Source organism: Podarcis filfolensis (genome assembly GCF_964270895.1).
Source record: "Podarcis filfolensis genome assembly, chromosome: 18".
In the NCBI taxonomy this organism is placed as follows: Eukaryota; Metazoa; Chordata; class Lepidosauria; order Squamata; family Lacertidae; genus Podarcis; species Podarcis filfolensis.
Window position 1 is genome coordinate 1,612,074 of NC_139622.1, and position 27,548 is coordinate 1,639,621.

The following is a 27,548-nucleotide window of genomic DNA, read 5'->3' on the forward strand; positions in this document are numbered from 1 at the left end:
AATCCAGCCCTGCGTCGGACGTTCAGCTTCCAAGGAACGTTCACAAACGGGAACACTCACTTCTGGGTTTGCGGCGCTTGGGAGCCAAAACGTTCGAGTCACAAGGCTTTTGAGATCCAAGGTACAAGTGGATGTTATTTTAAAGTTGTTTGTTTTTTTTAATGCTTTCAGCTTTAGGTTTGTCTTTGCTGAATGTAATTGTCTTAAACAGATGCGGTGAGCTATCTTGAGCGGTTGTGGAAAGATTTTGAGTATTTCAAATAAACAAACGGCAGTGAGTAAAGCCATCAGCAGGCTCAGTCCTCAGACCAAAAGACTCTGCAATACTCCCAAATTTTTGTCAGGATAATATTTGCTAGTACTGAGCCTTCAAATCTGCTCTCATGTTGCAGTGCTAAACACATTGGCCATGAAATGTATTTTTAACAAATTCTATGCAGGAAAACCCCCAATAGTGAGCCCACCCACTCCTACCATCTGGAACGAAGGACCTGGGTTTTCAGATCAGAGGATAGGACCTCAGGTCTGGACTTCACTTCCGCTCCTTTCCTTTTTTTTCCTTGTTGAAAACAGCATCTTCAGGTATTGCAGTTGCTGGTTGTGGTCCTACCCTGTCTTTTCTCCCCCACTTTTATTCTCGCTGGAGGAACCAGCTTCATGAGTCATGGTTTTAAGCCAATTTATTACAAAACCATCTAAGAATTTCTTTTTAAACAAAGATCTCTGCTTGGAATGTAGGGATAAGTAGAGACGCTTTGAAAGTGAAGCAAAACTGTATAGAGCTTCTCCATCTTTGGCTGCAGAGAATATAACCAACCTGATTTGGATGTTGCCCATCTGGTGATGTCCATGTGTAGAGTCGTCTCTTGTGTTGTTGGAAAAGCGTGTTTGTGATGACCAGCTTGTTCTCTTGGCAGAACTCTATTAGCCTTTGCCCTGCTTCGTTTTGATCTCCAAGGCCAAACTTGCCAGTTGTTCCTTTTATCTCTTGATTCCCTACTTTAGCATTCCAATCCCCTATAATGAGAAGAACAACCTTCTTTGGTGTCATTTCTATAAGGTGTTATAAGTCTTCATAGAATTAGTCAATTTCAGTTTCTTCAGCACCAGTAGTTGGTGCATAAACTTGGATTACTGTGATGTTAAAAGGTCTGCCTTGGATTCGTATCGAGATCATTCTATCATTTTTGAGATTGCATCCCAGTACAGCTCTCGCCACTCTTTTGTTGACTATGAGGGCCACTCCATTTCTTTTACGGGATTCTTGCCCACAATAGTAGATATGATGGTCATCTGAACTAAATTCGCCCATTCCCATCCATTTTAGTTCACTGATGCCCAGGATGTCAATATTTATTCTTGCCATCTCAGTTTTGACCACATCCAGCTTGCCAAGGTTCATGGTTCTTACATTCCAGGTTCCTATGCAATATTTTTCTTTACAACATTGGACTTTCCTTTCGCTTCCAGGCATATCTGCAACTGAGCGACCTTTCGGCTTTGGCCCAGCCGCTTCATCAGCTCTGAATCTACTTGTCCTTGTCCTCCACTCTTCCTCAGTAGCATGTTGGACGCCTTCCGACCTGAGGGGCTCATCTTCCAGCGTCATAACTTTTATATGCCTGTTGTCTTTGTCCATGGAGTTTTCTTGGCAGGGATACTGGAGTGGCTTGCCGGTTCCTGCTCCAGGTGGATCACATTTGGTCAAAACTCTCCACTATGACCTGTCCATCTTGGGTGGCCCTGCACGGCATAGCTCATAGTTTCTCTGAGTTATTCAAGCCCCTTCGCCACGGCAAGGCAGTAGATCCATGAAGGGGGGCAGGGAGATAGACGTACGGATTGACAGGAATGCCTAAGTTTTGTTTTTGGCAGGGGCGTTTTTAAATACGAAGGGAAAGCGCTTGGGGATTGTACTTTCTTGTTGGGATTTTTTAAAAAATTTGGATGTGAAGATGTTGAGACAACTCAGTTGCTTTCTGGAGTAATTTTAGTTATTTTTTTCCTTTTTTTAAAAAAAATAAGGTTTATTTTTCCCCATTTTCCTGTCCTGGGTTTTTGTTTTTGAATTGAAACTTTTAAAATGCACAATCTTGTTCTATGTAGTGGCGTCGCCTCATTGAATTTTAAGATGCATTACACTATGTCTTTGGTAAATAAACGCCAGTGGCGGGTGGCTATCAAGTCAGCTCAGCTTCAGGCCCCCCCCTCGTGCCCCCTTCTAGAACCCACCGCTCTCAACCGACTCTCACCTGCCCCCCCTTCGAACTCCCTTTCCAAGCCTCCTTCCATCTTCCGTCTCCACCAGAATTCCACTCTCTCTCTTCCCCCTCCCTCCCTGCTTGGCATTCCCTTTGGAATTGTAATAGCATCACCTCACAATAATAATATTGCCACTCATCTCCTCTAGGCCTCCTACCTGGAGAATCCATCTTTCTCTACCAACTCTCACTGTCCTCTGACAGGCATCCCCCTTGCGGGGCATTATAAGGCTTGCTTGCAAAGCAGCACTTTGTGACATCAGCTGGCAAACAGGGGCCAGGCTGCTGGGTTGTCCGGCAGCTGAATGAAGAAAAATAAAACCAGGAGGGTCAAAGTGTGCTGGGATGAGGCCACCGTGGGTCAGGCCAGAGGGGGCTGTTGGGGTGTGTGGTTGTGCCTCCCCTTCATCTGCATCTTGCTCCCCCACCCGTTCCTTCAGCTGCTCGAGAGAATCAGAGCATGGCAGAGTTGGAAGGGGTGCCAAGGGGCATCTAGTCCAACCCCCAGCAGTGCAAGGATCCTGCCCACAGCCAGCCCCTGGCTGGGCTCCACACTCCCACCACCTTCTTCCCAGCCGGATGCACAGACCCCTTGCCATCCTGCATGGGGTGGAGAAAGGGGAGAGAGAGATGTTTTGCTCCCTGTCCCTCCGGACATGGATATGAGAGCCCTGTCAATATCTCAAGGGCATCCCAGGGAAGAAGCTTGTCTTGGCCTCAACCAGAGCCAGGGCCTTTTCAACTCTGGCTCCGGCCTGGTGGAACGCTCTGCCTCATGAGACCAGGGCCCTGCAGGATCTGACTTCTTTCCGCAGGGCCTGTAAGACAGAGTTGTTCCGCCTGGCCTTTGGCTTGGAATCAACTTGATTCCCTCCCTCCCTCCCTCTCTTTCTTTTTTCCTTTCCTTCTCCTCCTGTGATGAGGCTACATTTTAATATTTCAATGTTTCAATATTTTAATGTTGTATTTTAATTTTGTTTTTAAGTTGTAATCGTTCAACTTGTTTTTATTATTGCTTGTAAGCCGCTCTGAGCCCGGCCTTGGCTGGGGAGGGCGGGGTATAAATAATAATAATAATAATAATAATAATAATAATAATAATAATAATTCTCCTGCTCCAGAGGCCCTCAGGACCTGAAGCCTGAGGACCTGAAGCCTTCAAGCGACCAGAAAGGAGATTCCGACTCCAGGAAGAACTTTCTGGCAGCAAGAGCTGCTTGACAGTGGGAGGAAATCCCTCGGAAGGCGGTCGACTCTCCTTCCTTGGAGGTTTTTCAGCAGAGCTTAGATGGCCACATGCCATGGGTTCTTGAGTTGAGATTCCTGCATTGCAGGGGGTTGGACTAGATGACCCTTGGGGTCCCTCACAACTCTACAGTTCTAGGATGCTATGATTTAAAGTGCATCCAGTGAACAGTTAAAGCACATGACGTCCCCCAAATGATCCTGGGCATTGCAGCTTCCCTGTCAGAGAGGCCAGTGTGGTGTAGTGGTTAAGAGCAGTAGTCTCGTAATCTGGTGAACCGGGTTCGCTTCCCCGCTCCTCCCCATGCAGCTGCTTGGTGACCTTGGGCTAGTCACACTTCTCTGAAGTCTCTCAGCGGGGGGCAAGTTCTCATCTGCACCATCTGGCTGGGCTCTTCTCCCCCATTCCCTGAGCCTGACATGCACTCCTGGGTGGAAAAGATCATCCTGCAATGCAGCGAAGGGTCTGTGGCCATGTTTTATGTTGCCCTTGGCTACATGAGCTTCTTGGCTGCCACCTGCTTCACGGTGGCTTTCTTAGCCAGGAAACTGCCTGACTCCTTCAACGAAGCCAAGCTGATCACCTTCAGCATGCTGGTCTTCTGCAGTGTTTGGGTGTCCTTTGTGCCCACCTACCTGAGCACCAAGGGCAAGTACATGGTGGCCATGCAGATCTTCTCTATGTTGGCCTCCAGTGCTGGGCTCCTGGGCTGCATCTTCCTCCCCAAGTGCTATGTTATTCTGCTGAGGCTTGATCTGAATACAAAGGAGCACCTGACAACAAGAACTTAAGATGGCATCAGATTCAGTGTTGACAATGGCCATCACTGCAGTGATGAAACACAAGTAGTTGTCTTTGGATTACAGCTCCACATAGCTCTCTTCCTTTTACATGAATCATGAAAGATGAAAATAATTGTAGAAAATCTGCAATGGCCACAAGGCTACTGGGTCCAATGTTTAGCCTGTACTGCTTTATCACTGCCTGATTCCCACTAGATAACTGGTGATGAGCTATGTTGGCCTTGATGCTGCTAATATTCATCTGGGTCACAGTCGTCCTATCCTTTTCAGAAGTTGGGGCTTAGGGACATTGTGGCAAAAACTTTGTTTTAGCTTCTTCTCTTTATATTTTAGGGATTTTTCCAAATATAACGGAACTTTCCCTTTGACCCACTATAACGCCTTACCATCTGCTCTATTGCCCCCCCCCATTTAGTAATGAAAAACGGAATTAGAATGGCAAATAAAAATCCATTAACCCAACAGTTGTTGATAAAGCATGCGTATGAATAAGCCCTGAGTGGCATGCTCCTCAAACCTTCAACGATGGAAATCAGCGGAGCGCTTACTAAACTCCCACCATTATAGAAACAATACCTAATGATTCTTGGGGTGAGGATGTGGAGGCTGCAAGAGAGGCTGAAGAGGAGAAGGCAGGGCGAAATTTCCTGCTTTGCCTCAAACCGTGAAGCATCCTAGGCTGCCTCTGCCCCTTGCCCAATTACAAAGTGTTCCTGCTGCTTCCACAGGCCTGGCACCTTGGCAAACACTTGCCCAAACACTTTCCCTTCAGCCAGGCATTTGATAAATAATAATCTCCACGCACTTTAACTCAGTGGGTCTGACATCTGAGGAGATGGACAGAGAAACATTCTTGGCTGAGTTTTGCTTTTACTGGTATAATTTTATTCATTTATTTCATAAAATTTATATACCATATGATTGTAAGAAATACTCCAAAGGGGTTTAATATGAAGTTTCTGGATGGGGTAACTGTGAGGTGGATTTGTAGATGGTTGACTGAATGAGCCCAAAGAGGACTTATAAATGGTTCTTCATTATCCTGGAAAAAAGTGACAAGTGGGGTGCCGCAGGGTTCTGTCCTGGGTCCGTTGTTCAACGTCTTTATAAATGACTAAGGATGGAGGAATTGATGGGACGCTCATCAAATTTGCAGGTGGCACCAAATTGGGAAGGGTAGCAGCAAACAGAATCGGGATCCATCCCTGACCACTGGCCCTCTTAGCTAGGGATGATGGGAGTTGTAGTCCCAAAACAACTGGAGGGCCGAGTTTGCCTAGGCCTGCCTTAACATTTGGGTGTACATCGGAAGGGTTGAGCGTCAGGAGAGAGGGACATTTCCTTCTTTTTTAAATCTAAGGGCTTATCCACACTTAAATTCTGCCCTGTTCTTTCCAGGTCTGTGCTTTAAATCTCCATCTCTGAGTGTGTTCGGGGGGGGGGCGGCTTTCCCTGCTAAAACCTGCTCTTTTAGGCCAGGAAGGTTGAAGTGGCCGAAACTTGAAAGATTTGAGGCCTAGACCTCCAACTGTCTCTCCTCAGACCAGGCAAGGAAGCATTGAAGAGGCTTAATTACTGACCTTCACACAACCTGAGGCCTTTCATTGAGGTGAGGGGGGAGAGAAGAAAAATACTGTTTGTTTGGGTTGCACCACTTTGAATTGCAAGGTACCCCTTTGCAAGGACTGCTCCTCACTACAGAAGCATTCCCTCCCCGCAGAAAACAAAAGGTTTCTTTTATGCCTTTTATGGCTCAACTTGACCAGTGCAATGAGGAACGCTAAGGAGGTTAGATAACAGCCCTACTGAACAAGTGCAGGTTTCGTCTGCTGATAAAATAAACAGACAGCCCTCGACTGATATAGCTTTGCTAATTATTGGAATGCCTGCCGGAAGGAGAAAACGAGGTGCAAAGAGCCAGAAGAGCACAATTGGGACTCACAATTCCTCTAAAACAAAGAATCAGCAGAGAGCCAACGCCATCTTCCCTGGCTCAGAAACAGAGCGGGCTGAGGAAGCAGAGAAAACGGAGCAAATAGAACAAACAGTGAGTAACAAGGTTGGGGGGACCTCACCCCCCCTTAAGGAGGATGGCAATGACCCGACCCCCCTCCTCCCAGAAAAAGCTAATCCGTCCAAGAGGGCAAGAGCAGGAGCAGGAGGGATTCCTCCCACTCCTACCTCCGACCCACCCATGCCTCTAGAACAGGATATCAGAGGAGCCTGCTTTCAACCGATTCCGGATACGCACCCCTACCAAGAGATTTGCATGTTGTCTGCAGAAACTATGGTTCTGGTTCTCCAAAGACTGAATGAAATCCTCACCAAAATAGTTAACATTGAGAAACAATTGGAAACTAGCTCCTCCCCTTTAAATGCCCAAGGGCTTAAAAGGATGATAAGAAATGACTTTGTTAACAACTCACCAACTCAAACTAGGGATGAAGTGAGATCCTGATAGATTCCGTCAGGCCTTGCGGGACCCTGCTCCTCCTGGCGACTCATTAGATGGCCTTGTCGAGGACTGGGATAACCTGCTCTAGGCTTGGAGCCAATTTGATTCCCTCCCCCTCTTTCTTTTTTCTTTCTCCTCCTGTGATGAGGCTGCATTTTAATATTTTAATGTTTCAATATTTTAATGTTGTATTTTAATCTTGTTTTTAAGTTGTATTCATTCAACTTGTTTTTATTATTGCTTGTTAGCCGCCCTGAGCCTGGCCTTGGCTGGGGAGGGCAGGGTATAAATAAAAATTATTATTATTAATGGATCAGAGAACTGGGCCCAAATTAGCAAAGTGACTTTCAATAGGGACAAACATCAGATTCTGCGCTTAGGCAGGAATAACCAGCTGCAAAAATATAGCATGGGGGACACCAGGCTTGCCGGTAGGACATGTAAAAAGGATCTAGGGGTCTTAGTAGACCACACGTTTAACATGAGTCAACAGTGAGGTGCAGCAGCATGAAGACCCAAATGCTATTCTAGGCTGCATCCATAGAAGTCTAGTGTCCAGGTCAAGGGAAGTCATAGTCTATTCTGCCCTGGTGAGACCACACCTGGAGTCCTGAGTCCAGTTCTGGGCACCACAATTTAAGAGGATGTTTACAAGCTGGAACATGTGCAGAGGAGGGTGACCAAGATGATCAAGGATCTGGAAACCAGGCCTTATGAGGAACAGTTGAAGGAGCTGCATCTGTTTAGCCTGGAAAAGAGGAGACTGAGAGAAGATAGAATAGACATCTTCCTATAATAAATGACACTTCTGCAACTCGGGCCCTTAATGAGGTTGCGAGTTTTGTGGGGGGAGTCAGTCTGGATGATGCCTGGGTCTCTTCCGATTCATTATTATCTACCACCCTAGATGACCTTCCTGGTCTCTTCCAACTCTGATTCTATGATTCTGTGAAAGGAGATTCTAAATGGAAGAACTATCTGATGGCAAGAGCTGTTTGAGAGTGGAGCAGACTCTCTCAGAAGGTGCTGGACTCTCTGTCCTTGGAGGTTTCTAAGCAGTGGTTGGGTGGCTATCTGCAAAGGATTCCTTACATTGCGGAGGGTTGACCTTCAGGATCGCTTCTACCTCTGTAAGTCTATGATTCCAGGAAGTGGTGCAATTTTTGTAGCTTGGTACAAAGTTTGGTCATTTATCAACAACTCATGCATCCACAATTCTAAGCAGGCATTGTCCACAGACTTCCATAAGGGTGAGAAACTTTTAAGTCTGAATTTCTTAGGAAGCCGCAAAATTGACCTGCAACATGGCCCTTCTAGCAGAGGGAATTTGCAGAAATAAGCTATAGTACAGGTCAACATGTGGAATGGACCCCAAGTTTATGATTGTTAACTATTTTTAAAGAAGGGCAATCTGACCTGTGTTATAAAGAACTAATTATTTTTCTTTTAGTAGTGGCATGCCAACTAGTGACACAGAATTGGAAGATTGGAAAATCTGTGTATCTCTCGTTGGAAGCAGAATGTATGGTCTGTTGCTGTATCAGAAAAATTAACAAAGATACTGCATACATTTTGCTGAATTATGGCATCCTTTTATAAAATACTTCACTGATAATCTTGAAGAATGGCAACTACCGAAACCACAGATTTGACTTTTGCAAACTTACCGTATTTTTCGTCCCATAGGACGCACCTAGTTTTTTGGGGGGAAATAAAGGAAAAAATGTGCCTCACCGCTGTCCCCCGAGCTTGTAGGGCTGGCTGATGTCTGCCCGGCGCGAGGGGCGCTCTGCTTCAGGGCGCGCCGGGCGGCAGGCTGCTATCCGCAGCGTGGAGAGCCCTGTGGGAACTCCCGCAGGGCTGCCTAGGCTGCGGATGTCTTCCCGAAGCGCCGGGCACTCTGCTTTCGGGGCGCCCGGCGCTCCAGGAAGCAGGCTGCTATCCACAGCCTAGACAGCCCTGCGGGACCTCCTGCAGGGCTGCCTAGGCTGCGGATGTGTTCCCGAATCGCCGGGCGCTCTGATTTCAGCGCGCCCGGCACTCCGGGAAGCAGACTGCTATCCGCAGCCTAGACAGCCCTGCGGGAACTCCCGCAGGGCTGCCTAGGCTGCGGATGTCTTCCTGAAGCCTGGAGAGCGAGAGGGGTCGGTGCGCACCGACCCCTCTCGCTCTCCAAGCTTCAGCGTAAGCCTGCATTCAGCCCATAGGACGCACCCAGATTTCCCCTTCATTTTTGGAGGGGAAAAAGTGCGTCCTATGGGGCGAAAAATACAGTAACTAGATTGATCCGTCCTGGAGGGGAAAAGAGTTGGGATTTTGTTTTTGTATTTTTTCTCCTTTTTGTAATTGTTACATATTGGAAATTAATAACACTATATTAAAAAACAAAAACATGGCTTTTTGTTTCCAGCCTGTTCTTCCAGCAAACTGACTTGTGCAAGCAAGCAGACCAGTGTGTGTGTGTGTGTGTGTGTGTGAACAAAAGGAAGTTGTGCTTTTTGGGGCAAACTATCTGCGTAAGTGTCACGGTTGGTTTTCCTCTCACAGAGTGAGGCAAACCAACAGGCAGTCTATTCCCCCGCAACCCGCCCTGCTGCACAGAGAGGTAGGTTGTGTCTGTCTGTCTGTGTGGGAATCGATGGCAGGGGCTGCTTTGCTTGCAGGAATTTGCAGGTTTAATGCCTGCTGGCATTGCCAGCTAAAACAGACTGAAGAGCAGGTGGTGGGAAAGACCTGGGTCCCTGTTTTGGGAGGTGGGCATCTTCCTAAGTTCCTGTATTGTATAGAGATTGGAACCAGAGCTCATTCATTCAATCCCCAGGCATCTCCCGTGAGAAGGAGAGGGTGAAGGCAGTGGCGTAGCGTGGGTTGTCAGCACCCGGGGCAAGGCAAGTAATTTGCGCCCCCTAACCCGTGGATTTGCGCCCCCTAACCTGTGGATTTGCCCTAACCCCAGATGTTGCGCCCGGTGCGGTCGGCCCCCCCTGCACCCCCCACGCTACGCCACTGGGTGAAGGTTCTGCCTCAGAGGCTGTAAATGCCTCTGAATATCAGTTTCTGGGAATCACAAATGGGGAGACTTGCTATTGCACACAACTCCTGCTCTTGGGCTCTGCATCTGTTTGGCCACTCTGAGGACAGGGTGGTGGGTGACAGGGGCATTGGCCTGGCCCAGCTGGCTCTTCTTAAGGAAAGAACACCTCTCTGCTTGAGATCCTAGTAAGCTGCTGCCAGCCAGAGCTAACAGTCCTGGGCTAGATCAATGAATAGTCTGATCTGCTAGCCTAGGCTCAGAGGTCATTTGCACTCCAGCTGCCACCGAACTACAGCACCCATCAGTGACATCTGGAGGGCCAAAGGGCCAGATCAGGGCTGAAATTAGACTTGAAAAAACCATTCTGTTGTAGGCAAGAGGCTCTGTCAAGGGGTGTGCTTTGTAAATGTGCCTAGCCCTCCCCACAACCTGCAGCATCCATGACTGGTGGCTGGCTGGCCTGCCTCTTCAGCAAAAGCAAGGCCACCATCTCGTGAGACAGCCTGTTCCCTTGTCCTATACTTTGCATCCTCAAGAAGATAGCAAACCACTTCCTGTGTGTTTCAGGCTATTGAAAGGGGGGGGGGGTGTAGTGGTGAGCGAATGGACCTGTGGAGAGCTTAGCCGGTAGAGCATGAAACTTCATCTCAGGGTAGTGGGTTCAACCTTGGACAAAAGATTCCGGCATTGCAGGGGCTTGGATTATTTGACCCTCATGGTCCCTTTCAGCTCCACAGTTCTAGGATTCTAGAGGCCGCTTTCTGTGTGTGGCTTTTGATACACTTGATTTTAAAAAGAATCTATGATTTAAAAAAGAATCTAACAGCAGAGAACTTAAATCTTTTTGGAAGTCTTGTTCCACCGGTGCTGAAAAGGCAACTGAAATGGTGCCTGTCCAATATCTAACAGGAGGGAGCTTCCAAGAGTTGGGGCCACAAAGGCCTGATTCCTACATTGTGTGGAACTAGGATTCCCAGGGCAGGAGCATCCCAGACCCTGAGATTTCAGGACCCAAACCTGAGACTGATATTACCTGGGGTGGGCGCCGTGCCGGGCGTGCATGAGCACTCAACTCTCTCCTCTCAAGCCCAGCCCAGTTCTATTCTCTCCCACCACTAAGCCCTGGAGAAAGAGGTGAATTGGGAGAGGGGGAAGAGGACACAAACACCCCCCCCCCGCAGGAATCCTTGCAATAATTTGCAGTCAGCTCCTGAATGTTGCAAGCTGCGTGCACAGTCTTCTTCTTCTTGTGGACTCTCCTTCCTTGGAGGTATTTAAGCAGAGCTTGGGTGGGGGTCCCTTCCAGCCCTGCAGTTCTGTGGTGGTTGTGTTCCAATTTGCATGTGGTTTTCCAATGCACAAGTTAGGAAGGGTTGCCATTAAATGCGAACTGAGGAAGCTTCCTATGTTCTGTGATAGGAATTTTGAGGTCTTAGATATATGTTAAATGTTCATAAGTGCACCAACCAAGCACGTACATAGATCAGCACAGGAAGACTGACCTGGAACCGTTTTGATTCCCAAACTGTCCCAATGTTTTCTCTGCAAGGTCAAAGGAAAATGGAAAAGCCTCCCCATTGTCTTTTCCTTCACAAATCCTGTCTTAAGGGTATGTCTGTGTTTGAATAGGGTGTGAGCCTGTGACCTGGCCCAGGAACTAAGTATCACTACAAAAGACTACCCAGGCTCCCCAGGCAATCCAATCAAGTGACCTGCCAGACAGGAGATAAACAAGGACAGGAGAAAAACAACATTCAAAATTTCTGTTTTGGACCGCCTTTTTTGTGATGTAGGTGTGATGTATCTGGTGAAGAAATTCTTAGCAGGCATCAAAATAAATAATAATAATAATAATAATAATAATAATAATAATAATAATAATTTATTTATACCCCACCTTCCCCTGCCAAGACGGGGCTTAGGGTGGCTAACATCAGGTATAAAAACAATTGATTAAAATACAACTTAAAAACAGGATTAAAGTACAACTTAAAATGCAGCCTCATTTCAGTGGAAGCCCAGATCAAAAACTGTTTGGGAGGAGAAAACGTCAAATCTTCACCAAGGCCAACTATCCAGACTGGTCCTACGTGGACCAGAAAAAGCCAGGGAAGTCCCCAAATAGGAGTTCCATCACAGAGGGGAAAAGGGGGAAAGAAAGGGGGGGGAGGGGATCAAGTTGATTCCAAACCAAAGGCCAGGCAGAACAACTCTCTCTTACAGGCCCTGCGGAAAGAAATCAGATCCCACAGGGCCCTGGTCTCATGGGACAGAACGTTCCACCAGTGTTGAAAAGGCCCTGGCTCTGGTTGAGGAAACTCAATGAAACAACTCAGTGAAGATGCCTGCCTAAATATCAATAGGAAAGGAGTTCTGGAGAATACCTTCTACCACACTGAAAGATCCATTTCATGCAGGTGGGGGGGGGGGAATGTGCAAAAGTAACTTGAATGATGCACATAAATACACAAATAGTTCCAGCGTTAGCTGAAGGTTCAGCATGAAGAATAACCAGAATATAGAAAGGTTTTCAAAGGCTCTAAAGAAGTGTCCTCTGGGGCTTTGGTTTCCCCCTTCTGCCTTATCTTGCTCAAGCAATGGGTTTTGCAAAACTGCTAGTCCACATCCGCTGCTGCAGAGGACAAGATAAGCCTCTGCAGTGAGCCGGGTGGGTGGGCTGGGGGGGGGATGGCGCAGGAGAGCTAGTTTCGCAAGGGGAAGGTGAGAACATCATTTGCTTGCACTTCAGCTGCCGGCTTCTTGATGCAGCACATAGTTAAACTATGCAACTCACTCCTGCAGGAGACAGTGATAAAAGAGGATTGGATAAATTGTGGAATTTTGTGACAAAATCGTGGAAGGGTCATGTGATTGGTGCCTGCTGGCCAGGATGGCTCTGCTCTGCTTCCATAGAGAGGGAAATGCTTCTGAATGCCAGGGGCTGGGGGGGGGGGCGGCTCTTGCGCTCAGATCCTGCTTGCAGGTTTCCCCCAGGCACCTGGCTGGCCCCTGGGAGGACAGAATGCTGGACCGTGTGCCATTGGCTTGATCCAGCAGCCAAGGCTCTTCTTATGTTCTTATGGAACCTCCCAGACCAGAGGCAGTCTATCTGGATCCCAGCAGGGGTGGCCTGTGGGGCTGGGGCTCTGGGTGCATTTTTTATGGGGTGCTTAGGTTCGCAGCATCAACACCCCAAAGGGGTCTTGTTTCTCCCATAGCCGCAGCCTTGGACCCCAGCGGAAATCAGCTATGGCTCTCTCTCTCTCTCTGCCTTCCTAGCCTGCTGCTTCTGTCTCCAGCTTCTAGTTCCAATAACCGCTCCCAAACTCTGGCTTTTGTCCTTCTCACTATTTGCAAGTTTAGTTGCGATTCATGCATTGCAGGTTAGACTAGGTGACTCATGGGGTCCCTTCCAACTCTATGATCCTATGATCTGCCATATTGCACTGAGCCCTCTTTCCTTTGATCTCTTAATGGCCCATCAGGGAGGTAGCCTGGCTTATATTTTAACACATGCTGAATCCAGGGATTAGAGAGGTCTGTCACCTACAAACTCATAACAATAGGTAGATAGACAGACAGACAGACAGACAGACAGATGCATGTCGCCCCAATCTCTGAGCAGAGAGATATTTCAGGGGTCCCCGGTGCTTACCCAGGGTTGGTTTCCTTCGAATGAGGGACAGTGGACAGCCAGGCGCTGCGTCAGTTTCACAGCAGCGGGACGGTCCCTCTTCAGCCAGCCAGCCTCCGCTGACACTCAGATCACGGTTGCTGAGCAGCAGGCCAGAGAAGCCCAGAGGGGGGTCCCTCCTTCTCACCATAGCAGAGGGCGGGCGGGGGGGGGGGCAGATGCCAGTCCCAGCAACGTCTTCCACTAGGGCCGGTGAGCCTAGGTGAACTCTGCTGTGTTTTCCCTTTTCTGAATAAAAAGCTGACTTCACCTTGAGTCTGGCGTCTCCCTTCTCCCGACCCAGCCTTGGAATCCAGCAGAAGTCCAGCATGGCTCGCTCTCTCTAGCTTCGGCCTGCAGCCTGCTTCCAGTTCAGCTCTCACACAACTGCCCCAGCTTTTGTCCTTCTAGGGACTGGGAGGGGGGGCAAGGCCCGTTTATTTGCCCAGAGGGCACCATCACAGGGGTCCTTAGGTGGCAACTGTGACCATTAAGAAGAAACTTGCCTGGCTAGTTCAACAATGGAAATCTGTTAGATTTTCTCTTTGCTGAGGAGGAATTAGAAGGGCATCATGCTGACTAAATCCTCTCACCAAACTAATATATATATACAGTGGTTAAGTACTTAATTCGTTCCAGAGGTCCGTACATAACCTGAAACTGTTCTTAACCTGAAGCACCACTTTAGCTAATGGGGCCTCCTGCTGCCGCCAGAGCACAATTTCTGTTCTCATCCTGAAGCAAAGTTCTTAACCTGAAGCACTATTTCTGGGTTAGCGGAGTCTGCAACCTGAGGTACCACTGTACCTTGGCTTACAAACTTAATCCATTTCGGAAGTCCGTTCTTAAACCGAGGTGCGCTTTCCTTAGTGAGGCCTCCTGCCGCTGGTGCCCTTCCACCATTTGGATTCCGTTCTTAGACCGAGGTAAAGTTCGCAAACTGGGACACTATTTCTGGTTTTGTGGAGTTTGTAAACTGAATCGTTCTTAAATTGGACTGTTCTTAAACCGAGGTACCACTGTACACATGCTGCTTCCAAACTTCAGCCTGGCAGGTGCTGGCTGCAAATGATTGCAGAGATGCTCTGGGGACCTGACCTGCTCTGCCCCCCCTCCCCAAGGTCTCTGGTCTGGGCCATTGCAGGGCTGGGGGGGGCACCTGCTGGGCAAAATCCCCACTCGCCAGGCCTCCATTATCGTCCAGAGGCTTTGGCCTCAAAGCTCATCCCTTCCAATGCCTGACGATGGTGCTGTTTGCCCATCTCTTGCAGACTAAGGCATGTCTCCGGTTTCAAGAGTCCCTCTGATCTTGCTGGCGCTCCTGGGAACATCCGCCAGTGCACTGGATTGGACCCTGGAAGGAGAATGGAAAGGATGGAAGGAAGTTCACGCCAAGCAATACCTCAAGGTGAGTTTGCTGTGACAAGATGTCAATTCCCCCGAAGTACTAGCACTGCTGATTATTGCAGAGAGAAATTTCCCTTGGGAAATCCAACTTTTCTTCAAGGGACCTAAAGGCAAAGACACTCTGCGCACATACAAAGTGCCTGGTTACTTATAAAAACATATTTGCTTTGTTGGATTAGACGAAGGTTCCCTCTAAATTCAGCATTTCGTTCTAATGATGGACATCTGGGCCTCAGCCCTTCTGTGCTCCCAGCAGCTGCTATTCAGAGGTAGACGCTCCTGGGCATGGAGAGTCTTATAATGACCAGCTGGGAAAGGAACAATTCAGAGGCAGGCAGCACCAAATGGGCTCCTTTGGAGGAAGGTGAGAGGTATAAATAAATATAATAGTGGTGGCCTTTTAGTAGAATAAAAATAATACTGAGGTCCATTGCCGAGGGCCTTCTGGCGGTTCCCTCACTGCGAGAAGCCAAGTTACAGGGAACCAGGCAGAGGGCCTTCTTGGTGGTGGCACCTGCCCTGTGGAACGCCCTCCCATCAGATGTCAAAGAGAAAAATAACTACCAGACTTTTAGAAGACATCTGAAGGCAGCCCTGTTTAGGGAAGCTTTTAATGTTTAATAGGTTATTTTATTTTAGTGTTTTGTTGGAAGCCGTCCAGAGTGGCTGGGGAAACCCAGCCAGATGGGCGGGGTATAAATAATAAATTATTGTTATTATATAAAAGCATTATTTTTCCCCCTTGCTTTTTATTTTTGTCCTAAATTTATTTGCCGAGATAAAGAAAATACATTTATAAAAGGGGGAATCAGTGAAATTTATAAAATATTAGAAGAAATGGAGTATCAAAAAGATCAATTAAAAGAGGTGTGAGAAAAGGCAACAACAAGGCAGATAGATTATCAAAGCTAGGGGGAAATATGAGAGAAACGAACGTTGAAAATGTTGTCTATAAAAATAAAAGAAAATTGTTATAAGTTAGTTTGGAGATGGTATTTAACACCAGTGAGATTAAATCAAATAAACAAGGGATATTTGGCATTATATTGGTGGGGATGCCAGGAAACAGGGAATTATGTTCACATGTGATGGGGGTGTAAATATGTAAAAAATAGTAATAATGGCAAAGGGTGTTTAAGGAGATAGGAGAAATTACGGGGTTAATGATGATCCAAAGTCCAGAGGTAGCACTATTATCAATTTACGATGGGGCTAGGAAGGACTTGCTCACAAATTTTTTGACCGCCGCACAAATCATTATAGCTGGGAAGTGGAAGGGGCAAGGAGAATATAAAATGGAAGAATGGTACAAAGAGCTTTGGGATATAGCTATTAATGACAAATTGACATGTACCATTAGGGTAAGACGGGGAGCAATGATTTTGCAGAGATATGGAGGGTGGTTTTGGAGTTTGTATTATTAAAATGGAAAAGGGTTGGACCATCACAGGAGGTGTTGAGATTTTGGGAAGCTGAACAGGTATTGTGGAGTGGTCTCAGTGGAGGGGGCACATTTTTATTCTTATTTATGTATGATTAGTTGTATGATTTTTATTACATTCATAATAAACAATATTTTAAAAAAAAGAAATTCATATCAAATCATTCCCGTGGTGGATTTTCATCATTCCAGCGTTGCTTTACTCAGGGAGAAGATGGCCATCAGAGGAGGGAACCTGAAGCAAGGCCATAATCCCTGAAGTGCGTGGTCACACGCTCACCAGCCATACTGCCCAAGGGTTAAGTCTCATCATCCTGACTCAGGATTGCCACTCAAAACCATTCAGAGAACAATGTCCAACTGGTTTCAGTGTACTGGGATACTGGGAGAGACAAAGGGGGGTATTTGACTTGGCCTGGGGAGTCGGAGGTTGCGGCTTACCCAGTGATAGGAATGTAGAATATCTCTGATTGACATGGCATCAGTTTTCAGCCCAAATGCCACTCCTAGTTCATGACATGTTTATGACATATGTGTGACATCAAGGTGTTATGGGTAATCTAGGGAAACTTTTAAAAGAGTACCCCTTGTTTAAAAGAGTACCCCTCACTGCATCTTCTGTGTTGAAGTTTGGAGTCTTGTTGCAACAATAAAGATCCGGTCTCCTGGCTGCTGGTTTGCTTCAATTTCTTGACTACAGTCTTGCTTGACCTTCCAGCCTAAGCCTGCGGAACTCATTGCTGCAAGAGAGAAACACAGGAACAGAATAGAGAGAGAGAATGAAGAGAGAATGAATAAGACTCCTTCTGGCCTGTCCAAACAGTGTATCATTGAGATAAGATAACAGGGCTGATCTCAATCCCGCTCAGTCCAGCTGTTCCCAGCTCCTCTGAAAAACCTTCCAGATGAGAATCTTCTGCTTGTTTCTTAGCAGAATGGAGATGTACTGGCCATGTTCTGGCATGTTTCAGCTTCCAGCTTGGAATACACACAATATACTATAAAACTTCTGTTATTTGAAGTGATTTCTGTCCCTCAGAAATGCCATTTAGATTTAATACTTGGCACACATACATCCCCATTTTTAAAGTTGGATTTTCCATAGCATCAATTTATTGTGGGAGAATTGATCAAATTTATTTTTACTAGCCATCATGCTCCATAATTTCCTGACTTAATTCTGTCAGGTGGATTTTGAATTATAACATATTTTGATCCCAGTGCTGTCCATGCAACTAATGGGGTTATATCTGCATATTCAAGTGACACCCAAGCCAGAAAAATATTGTTGGAATTTACTTTCCAACATCTAAGATTTGGTAGTAAATAAACTTGATGGTACAGTTCTAGATTTGGGATGCCAAATCCTCCTTTTTTGTTGGTAACTTGCATTCTTTAGTACTGTAAGGGTATTCTTGGAGTTGCAGAACCCCTTAGGCATTTCCTAATTAAGGAGTTCATTATACATAAATATTTACTAGATAAATGAACTGGAACTCCTCTCAAAATGTAGATCATTCTGGGAATAATGTTCATCTTGAGAGCGTGTTCTGTGTTACAAATCAAGCATTGCTAGGAGGTGTTTCTTTCTGTTTTCTAATGTATTTCTTGCCAAGAAAAAAGTCAGTGTGGCATGAGAAAATTTTGGTGTGGCCAGAGAAAAAAGCTTGAGAACCACTGATCCGTAATTGAGCTTCCCATTGCAGGAGGAAGAGGCCTTTCGTAGGGCCGTCTGGGAGAAGAACCTGCGGAGGATTGAGCAGCATAACCAGGAGGGGAAGAGCTTCCAGCTGGCAATGAACCACCTGGGCGATTTGGTAACTGGAACTCTCTTGCCTTGCCCTTGTTGAGCTGGCATTTGTGAGCGTTCTCTTTGGGGGAACGCAGGTCTTGGGAATGGCTGCAGTCCAGCTGCTGGGAGTGGAGAGGGAGGATGCCGGTTTTGCCCTGGAATGCAGCCTCAGGAGTAGCTTGGCAGGGGTGGGCAGTCTGAAAATCTGGAAGTAAGAGCACAGCAACTATGGTTTCCTCCCGCAGACGGACGAAGAGTTTAACGAGATGCTCAGCAGCTTCCGTTCTGACTTGGCCGACCAACCCGGTAAGAAGGTTGCCTTGTTCCAAGAATCAGCCAGCCTGGAGACCCCCAAGGAAGTTGACTGGCGCACCAAAGGTTATGTCACCCCAGTCAAGAACCAGGTGAGCCCAGAACCACCTGGGGAGACTTAATGGCCAAGCTCAGGATTCCTGGAGGGGCCTTTTTTAACATCTCTCTGTTGGAGCAGGCCAGTGGCTCGTCTAGTCCAGCATCCGGTTCCCGCAGGGCAAGAGCACTCTGCCCACTTGTGATACCCAGCAACTGGCTTTCAGAGGTGGACTGCTCCTGGCCATTGAGGTTCTGCACATGGAGAACACCACTGGGTTAGACAAAAGGAGGTCCATCTAGCCCAGCATCCTGTTCTCACAGGACTCAACCTGATGCCCCAACAGGAAACCTGCAAGCAGGACCCAAATACAAGAGCAGGGCCATCCTGGCTAGAAGCCAGCCTGACCTTCTCCTCCACATATCTGAGCAGCCCTCTTTTAAAGCCATCCAAGTTGGTGGCCCTCACTGCCTCCCTTGGGAGGGAGTTCCGCCCTTTAAATGTCCTTCTGAAGGGCTTTGCTCCCTCTGTCTGAATCTTCCAGCATCTGCCTTCACTGCATGTCCACCAGTTCTAGTGTTATGGGAGAGGGAGAAAAACTTTTTGCTTTGTCATAGAACTGCAGAATTGGAAGGAACCCTCGGGGTCCCAACTCCCTGCAATGCAGGAATCTTCGCTAAAGCTGGCAGGTGGCCACCCAGCCTCTGCTCAGAAACCTCCAAGGAAGGAGAGGCCACCACCTTCCTAGGTAGTCCATGTTCCACTCTCAAAGAGCTCTTTCTGTCAGAAAGTTCTTCCTGATGTTTACCGTATTTTTCGCTCTATAAGACGCACTTTTTCACTCCAAAAACGTAAGGGGAAATGTGTGTGCGTCTTATGGAGCGAATGCAGGCTGCGTGGCTATCCCAGAAGCCAAATCCTTCTTGCTGTTCTGGCTTCTGGGATTCAGAGTATTTTTTTTCTTGTTTTCCTCCTCCAAAAACTAGGTGCGTCCTATGGTCTGGTGCGTCTTTTAGAGCGAAAAATACGGTAGTTGGAGTCTCCTTTTTTGTAACTTGAAGCCATTGGTTTGGGTCCTACCCTCCAGAGCAGGAGAAAACAAGCTTCTTCCCTCATCCATGTGAGAGCCCTTGAGATGTTGGAAGATGGCTCTCATATCTCCTCAGTCTCCTCTTCTCTAGGCTAAACATACCCAACTCCTTCAACCTTTCTACATAAGGCCTGCTTTCCAGACCCTCTTCTGCACATGTTCCAGCTGCCCAATATCCTTCTTAAATTGTGGCTCCCAGAACGGGACCCAGGACCCAGGTGGGGTCTGCCCCCACACCATGCATGTTTGATTTACTTCTGCCTCACCACCTCTTGCTGTTCCCACAGGGCCACTGCGGATCCTGCTGGGCATTCAGCGCCACCGGAGCACTTGAAGGGCTGCGCTTCAACAGGACAGGGAAGCTGATCCCGCTAAGCGAACAGAACCTCATTGATTGTTCCTGGAAGCTGGGCAACCAGGGGTGCCATGGAGGGTACATCACCCGGGCCTTCGAGTACGTGCGGGAAAACGGCGGCATAAACTCAGAGACCAGCTACCCCTACTTGGAGAAAGTAAGACGGAAGGAGGAATCAGTGCACATGCCTCGCTGATCTGGGCCACACACATGGGCACAATTGTGCGGTCAAGACCTTTGCCACCTTCACATTCTTCTAATTTATAGTCTGCCCTATTGCATATGTTTATATTTTGCAGCTTGAAGCAATAGGGTGAATAAAAACTGACTCCTCTTGGAAAAATAATTGTCCAGACCCATATATTGTCCAAACTCTAAAGCTTCACTCACAGAACTTTCTTCAATTACTCCTAATATCGTTTTTATAAGAAGCTGAACCTATGCTGGATGTGCACATGATATTACACAACTATCTGAATGTAACACTGATTGTTTGATGTTCTGTTTTGAAGAAAGTTCTGTTTGGACCAAAAATCAGAGGTCTGTCTCTCCCCACAGCTTCCATTAGCTCGCAGTTGTTTTCTCTCCAGGAGAGACCTCATTATCACATCCTTTGTTCTCTTGTGGCTTCCAGAGAAACACTCAAAGGCAACTCCCTTCAAAATGGCAGTTTGCAATTTAATAACCCTCTCACATGATCTAAAGTTAAACACGATATGAGAGAGCAGAGAACACCCTAAATTGATTATCAACCCATTTATTTTATTTTTTCAATTTTTGTTTATCATTTCCATTTTTACACATGAAACAAGAACCTCCCCTTACATGGTTCATTTTGTTACTTTCTTTACTTTCTTTTCCACTACATATTCTAGTTTCCCCCTATATCTTATTTTTTCTCAACTTTATAGCTCAATATTTCTTACTGCTCTTACTGTTAACTTTTTGACATGCTTTCAATATGTTTCCAAATAATCTATAAAACATTTCCAACCATCTTTGAATACTTTTTTTTATCCTGACCCTTATTCTATTTGTCAATCTTGCCATTTCTATATATTCTATTAACTTTGTCTGCCATTCCTGCTTTGTTGGTATCTTCCCTCCACTTCTGAGCACACGCCATGCGCAGACCCCTTCTTGATGATCAGAGGGATCTGCTTTGCTTTATTATAGCCCAATGGGATTTTCCAATTTTCAGCAGCACACATACAAGCACATACAGAGTTATTTTCTATTCCCATGTTAATTAAACTAATAATAATAATAATAATAATAATAATAATAATAATAATAATAATACTTAAAACACCCTTCACAGGTGGAAAACACAATTAGCCTGCCAAGGAGCGCCACCGCTGCTCCCACTGGGAGCTCACTGAGCTGAAAGGGTGAATGTGGTGACCGGCAGGCGACCTTGTGAGGAGTGGTCCCCTCAGGCATGCAGACAGGTCCACCTGTTGCCCCCTGCACGACACCCACAAGGAGGTTGGGGGGTGCAACCCTTGCCTTGCCCTGGCGTTGTCAACACAGGTTGCACCACTGGGACCAGCGCAGAAGGAAATGCATAAGCCCACACCAAATTTTACACCTAGTTTGGAAGCAGCAAACTGCTCAGTAAAGTCCGCTTCTCGTGGATCCTTCATAGCCTTGCAAAGTCTGCACTTCCTCTGAGGAGGGCAGATTGAAATGTTTCCCTTTTTTGTGGAGCTCAGTTTCCAAATCGAGTTTCTGTCATTCATAGAGTTGTAGAGTTGGGAGGAACCCCGGGGGTCCTCTAGTCCAACCCCCTGCAATGCAAGAATCCTGCTCGCAGCCCTAGGGGGGTGGGCTTGGACCACCAGCCTTCCGACTAACAGGCAGGCGCACTGAGCCCTGGAAGCCCTGGGGGCTCTTTGCAAATGCAGCCCTGGGGAATCTGCCCCAGCCACTCTCCTCACTTGCCCTGCTCTGCAGCCGCCTCCAGGTGATTGTCGCTTCTCTGCAGGATGGATCCATGTGCAGTTACAACTCTCAGGACCGTGCAGCCAACTGCACATCCGTCGTGGTGGTCCCAGTGGGGAACGAGGTGGCCTTGGAGCAGGCTGTGGCAACCATTGGGCCGGTTTCGGTGGCCGTGGACAGCAGGAGCTTCTACTTCCATTTCTACAAGTCAGGTGAGGGACCAAACGTTCGGAGAGGGTGGCAGCCTCTGGTCTGATTTTGGTGGCAGCTATATTGCCATTATTAATATTGCGCAGAATGAAGCAATTGGATGCATAAAAACAGACTCCTTTTGGAATAAAAATTGTCCAGATCCATAAATACAATTCAAAGCTTTAAACAGGTACAAAACAATCAGCAATACATCCAGAAAGTTGTATAAAGCATTTGCATCAAGGATAGGCTCTTCTTAAATTATGACCAGAGCAAAAATACACGATGTGTCTCTGTGCAGCTCCTGGAGGTGCAACTTATCACATCCTCCTCTCACTGTGTTTGGGTACAAAAGACCGAGCCAGCTCCCTCCAGAATGATGAATTGGCAATTGAATACATTAACTGCATCATCTAAGGTTAAACTCCCATGTGAAAGCTAGCACAGAATATGAACAGTAAATTATTGACTCAGTTAGATAGATACAATGGGATTTTCCAATGTTAAACCCTTAGCAACATAGATTCAGGTAGGTATCCATGTTGGTCTGATACAGTCAAAATAAATTAAAAAATTGTCCAGTAGCACATTAGAGACCAACTAAGTTTGTTCTGGGTATAAGCTTTTGTGTGCACACACACTTCTTCAGATACCTTAGCAACATACATACAGGCACTCTCTATTTCAGTGTGCAATTATACAATTATACTTAACAAGCTAAGGGATAATAGACAACTCCTGGACACAGATGGCTAATTTGTGGGCCTTATCTAAGGTGGGCTGCAGCAGCAGTGCCAGACGCTGTAGTCCATGCAGCGGTGAGCTTGAGGTTGGACTACTGCAATGTTCAGCGCTTGGGGCTGCCCTTTGCACCTGGTTTCGAAGCTCTGGCAGGTGCAGAATGCAGTGACCAGACTGTTGATGGGGACATCTGGCCAAGGACGAGAGACACCTTTGTTAAAAATATTTGTACCAGCTGCCCCAACCCCTGCCAAGTCATGTTTAAAGTCCTTGCACTGATTTACAAATCTCTGAACAACTTAGGTCCAGGCTGCCTCAGGGATCACCTGAAGCCTTCTTTCCCAGCTCAGTTACTGAGATCACCTACAGGAGCATTGTAGGGTCGTTCCCCAACTCAGGCTCACCTGACAGCAACAAGAATCAGAACCCTATCCTGTGACCTTATCCTGTGGAACTCTCTGCCACTAGCAAGCCAGCAGGCACCACCTGTGCCGACTTTTAAACACCTGCTGAAAACTTTTCCACGCCAGGCCTAAGCAGAGAAGGAAGAATGCATCTTCCCACAATAGTTAGTTGATTTCTGATTTAAACTTTTAATATGGTTTTGCACTATATGGTTTTATGTACTAGTACTGTAAAGAACACACACACACATAATATTTTTATGTTGCACTGCATGTGCTTGGCTTAAAGGCCTGTTCTGTGCTGGAAAACTTCGGAACTCGGACCCTCCACATGCTAAAAACCAGGATCTTTATATCAAGTTGGATGGTTGGGGAAGTTTGTGCAATTATAGAGGTAGCCCATCTATGAGGTAGAGGATGCTGCCGTTGCTCCATCTAGCTCAGTAATGTCTACACTGACTGGCAGCAGCTCTCTGGAGTTTCAGGCCGAGGGGTCTCTCTCTCCCAGCCCCACTTGGAGATGCCGTCAGGGATTGAGCCAATGTGGTAAAGGCTCTACCACTGAGCTACACTCCTTCCCTTGTTAATAAAGTAAGATTCTAGTCCTCATGGGCCTGATTTAAAGAGGAAGCTGTATTATGGGAAGTCAGGCCATTGGTCTATAACATGGGTAGGCAACCTAAGGCCCGGGGGCCGGGTCCAGCCCAATTGCCTTCTCAATCCAGCCCGTGGACAGTCCGGGAATCAGCGTGTTTTCACATGAGTAGAATGTGTCCTTTTATTGAAAATGCTTCGCTGGGTTATTTGTGGGGCATAGGAATTCGTTCTTCTTTTTTCTTCCAAAATATAACCCCCCCCCCAAGTTCTGAGGGACAGTGGACCAGCCCCCTGCTGGAAAAGTTTGCTGACCCCTGGTCTACAATATATACCTCAGGACTGTCTACACAAAGAGCTCGCCCACACGTCTACCTGTGTGCCACAGAAAGTGTGGTCCAAGTGCTCTCCCCCTTGCCCTGCTCCTTTTCGAGGGAAAACTGGCTCTTTTGGTGATCAATTGGAACAAATGGCAAACCAGGGAAAACCCAAATTGGCTATTGAGCGCAAAAGAGCAGTTTTCTTTGGGATGGCAGGACAAGCCCTGACTTTCTACAGCTCTTCCTTCTCCATACCCCTTCCCTCTTTGCGCATTACCCCTTCAAAGATCCGGGTGCTCTTAAAAAAATAGAACTTGGAATTTATTTACTTTTTTAAATCCAAAAAGCTTCCCATTGGAAAGTCATACTTGACACACAAGGTAGATAACTAGATTTCAGAGTGATGGTGGTGCTGGAGTGTTTGTGCAGCCGGCTATGGTCTACTCTGAGTGGTCCCAGTTGGTCATTGTTATTTTATTTGTTTATTAAATTTGTATTTATGTTAAATATGTCCCCTACATTCATATCGGAGGATCTGCTGCAAGCCAGGCTCACATTGGATGAAGCCCCCTTGGGCGCGCCTTCCTCCCCGCTTTGCCCCATTCTGATCCTGCCTCACTCCAGGTCTCTTCTCCTGCCAGGGGTGTTTGACAGCTCCTCGTGTACCCAGCTGGTGAGCCACGCCATGCTGGCGGTTGGTTATGGGACGCTCCAGGACGGTGGGAACAACACGGCTTATTGGATCCTAAAGAACAGGTGACCAAAGGGGTATCTGAGCCGGGGCGGGGATGGTCGGGAAAAGCTCAGAAGAACATAAGAGAAGCTCTTCTGTGAGGGCTGGCCCACCCATGAGGTGAGGTGCGGGAACCGCCTCAGGCTGCAGGATCCATGGGGCAGCAGCCTCCATAGCGGCCCCTTGGCAATGGGAAGCTCGTCTCCTCCCACCCTTGGTGGTGGGACACCATTGAGTGATTGTCTCAGGTGCCCAAATGTCTTGGGCCATCTAGGACATTGCGCCATCTAGTCCAGCCTCCTGTTCTCACAGTGGCCAACCAGATGCCCCCAAGTCTGGGAGCAGGATTTGGGCACAAGAGCAGCCCTCTTCTCCTCCCATGGTCGCCAGCAACCACATGTCTGAAACAGTACAGGAAAATAGTCCTGAAGCCATTTTGACTCCCCAAATTGACCTCAAATATTTCTCTGAAAGGAAGGAAATGAGAAAGCCTCCCCATTGTCTCTTTGCTCACAAATCCTGTCTTAAGGGCATATTTGTGCCTGAATAGGGTGAGCCTTCAGGAACTAAAGTATTTACCATTACGAAAGAATGGCCAGGCTGCCCCTGCAATGTAATCAGGGACCATTAACAGGTATCCTGACAGATAGGATGTCTGCTGGAGACCACCTCCTTCTGTGATGTATGTCCTGGGGGCGGGTGTCTTGGGCTACAGGGTGGGCAATTTCAAAAGTCTACATAAGGGCTTGCACACCATTGTTCTGGGTTCCTCCTCCCTGCTGTGTGTGGGGAGTGGGGACCCTGTTGCAACAGTTTCATACAGTGGTACCTCGGGTTACAGATGCTTCAGGTTATGCGATTTCGGGTTGCACACCACGCCAAACCCAGAAGTACCAGAACGGGTTACTTCCAGGTTTCGCCGCTCACGCATACATGCATGCGCAAAAGTGTCGAATCACGACCTGCGCATGTGGTTTAGACCACAGCGCCACCCGTGTCCTAAAATTATATTAGAAAGTAATTATATTACTAATTATATTCGGTCTCCCATTATTAGAATGGGATACAAAAGACGAAATGGTTAAATCAAGAATATACACTGGGCTAAAGATCTGGGACATAATATGGAAATAAGTGCATGAGAAAAGCTGTGGAAAGTAAATATGAAATATACTGCTTTAAAAGTAAATTACATGAAAATTACATGTATTGCTTAAGTGATATACTTAACACCTAACCAATTATCTAAAATGTATAAGAATATTCCTAACAATTGCTGGAAGTGTAAACCCGCAGATGGATCTTTTTTTCATACGTGGTAGAATTTCAAGAAAGCGAGGGAATTTTGGGAAATGAAACATGATGAAATAAAAAAGATATCCAAAATGCCCAAAGCGTTTTTGTTAGGGATTATAGGGGGAGAAATCCCCCCCAAAAAATATTAATGTTGTTTATGTAACAACAGCAGCTAGGATTTCATGTGTGCAGAAATGGAAGGAAGAAGAAGTTCCCACCACCGAAGAATGGAAAAGTAAGATAATGCAGAACTCTCAAAATTAACAGCAAAATTAAGAGAATCTAATGACGAGTGTTTTATGGACGAATGGATGCCTTTTTTGGACTATTTAAAGAAATATTATAGTATGATGAGCTTGCGAGGAGGATTTGAGATATGAGCAACAGAAATAATTAGAGTATAATACTGTGGTTATGATTTAATAGAAGAGAGAGTGTAGCAGAAGGAGAAAAACAACAACTGCATGGAAAACTGGGAAGCAGATAAAAAAACCAAGAAAAGATGAAATTGTGTTTTGATTGTATATGCTAAACATCTGGAAACTTAACAAAATGTAATTTTTAAAAAGAGATTTCACCCCCTTAAAAATATAAAGTGGTATGGAAATGAAAATACTACTGTTACTACTACTGACAATATACAGTTATGATGGTGATAATGGCTTTGAGGGTTTGGGGGGCTTTTTTTTTTTTACAATCAAGTGGTATATAAATTGCATGAAATAAAATAATGTACTGACCCCTCCTTTCTCTCTCTCTCTCTTTCTCTGTCAGCTGGTCTGAGAAATGGGGAGAGCAAGGCTACATGCGATTGGTCAAGGGCACTGGCAATCACTGTGGCATAGCCAATCAAGCCAGCTACCCTGCCCTGTAAGCTTCTCAAGAGCCAGGATCCCACCCCTCCCGACCTGCCCCACCTGAACCTGTTGCACAGCTATGAATCCTCAGTTGTTGAACATGCAATTTCACGTTCTCTGAGAAAAGCTGAAATTGCAAAGGAAATAATGTACAGTGGTACCTCGGGTTAAGTACTTAATTCGTTCTGGAGGTCCGTTCTTAACCTGAAACTGTTCTTAACCTGAGGTACCACTTTAGCTAATGGGGCCTCCTGCTGCCGCCACGCCACTGCCGCATGATTTCTGTTCTCATCCTGAAGCAAAGTTCTTAACCTGAAGCACTATTTCTGGGTTAGCGGAGTCTGTAACCTGAAGCGTATGTAACCTGAGGTACCACTGTACTATTATTACCTGCTGGGCTTCCTGACTCTGCCCTGTTCCTAAGTTGTTGTTGTTTTAAATGTCTCTGTCCTGCATATAATTCTGATGCACACTTTATCCTTGTATTGCTTTCCATTTGGCAGCGGCAACCTGCATTTTCTTGCCTTATTAAATAAATGTGGAATTCTGAAATGCCTGTTG

General features: G+C 46.6%; 1 protein-coding gene across 3 annotated transcripts; it reads left to right on the top strand.

Annotated features, from left to right (window-relative positions):
* On the top strand, positions 1-27,539 carry LOC310753478 (cathepsin L2-like). Of its 3 annotated transcripts, none has more exons than XM_083594826.1 (8): positions 1-121; positions 14,744-14,880; positions 18,027-18,137; positions 18,358-18,516; positions 19,839-20,063; positions 21,894-22,062; positions 24,743-24,857; positions 26,905-27,539. In XM_083594826.1, the coding sequence occupies exons 2-8, from the start codon at positions 14,752-14,754 to the stop codon at positions 27,002-27,004; spliced, it is 1,008 nt and encodes a 335-aa protein (XP_083450952.1). In that variant the 5' UTR covers positions 1-121; positions 14,744-14,751; the 3' UTR covers positions 27,005-27,539. The 3 variants fall into 3 exon arrangements, with proteins under 3 accessions (XP_083450952.1, XP_083450951.1, XP_083450953.1); XM_083594825.1 differs by lacking the exon at positions 1-121 and adding an exon at positions 9,240-9,370; XM_083594827.1 differs by lacking the exon at positions 1-121 and adding an exon at positions 12,492-12,520.
* The last annotated feature ends 9 nt before the right edge of the window (positions 27,540-27,548 follow it).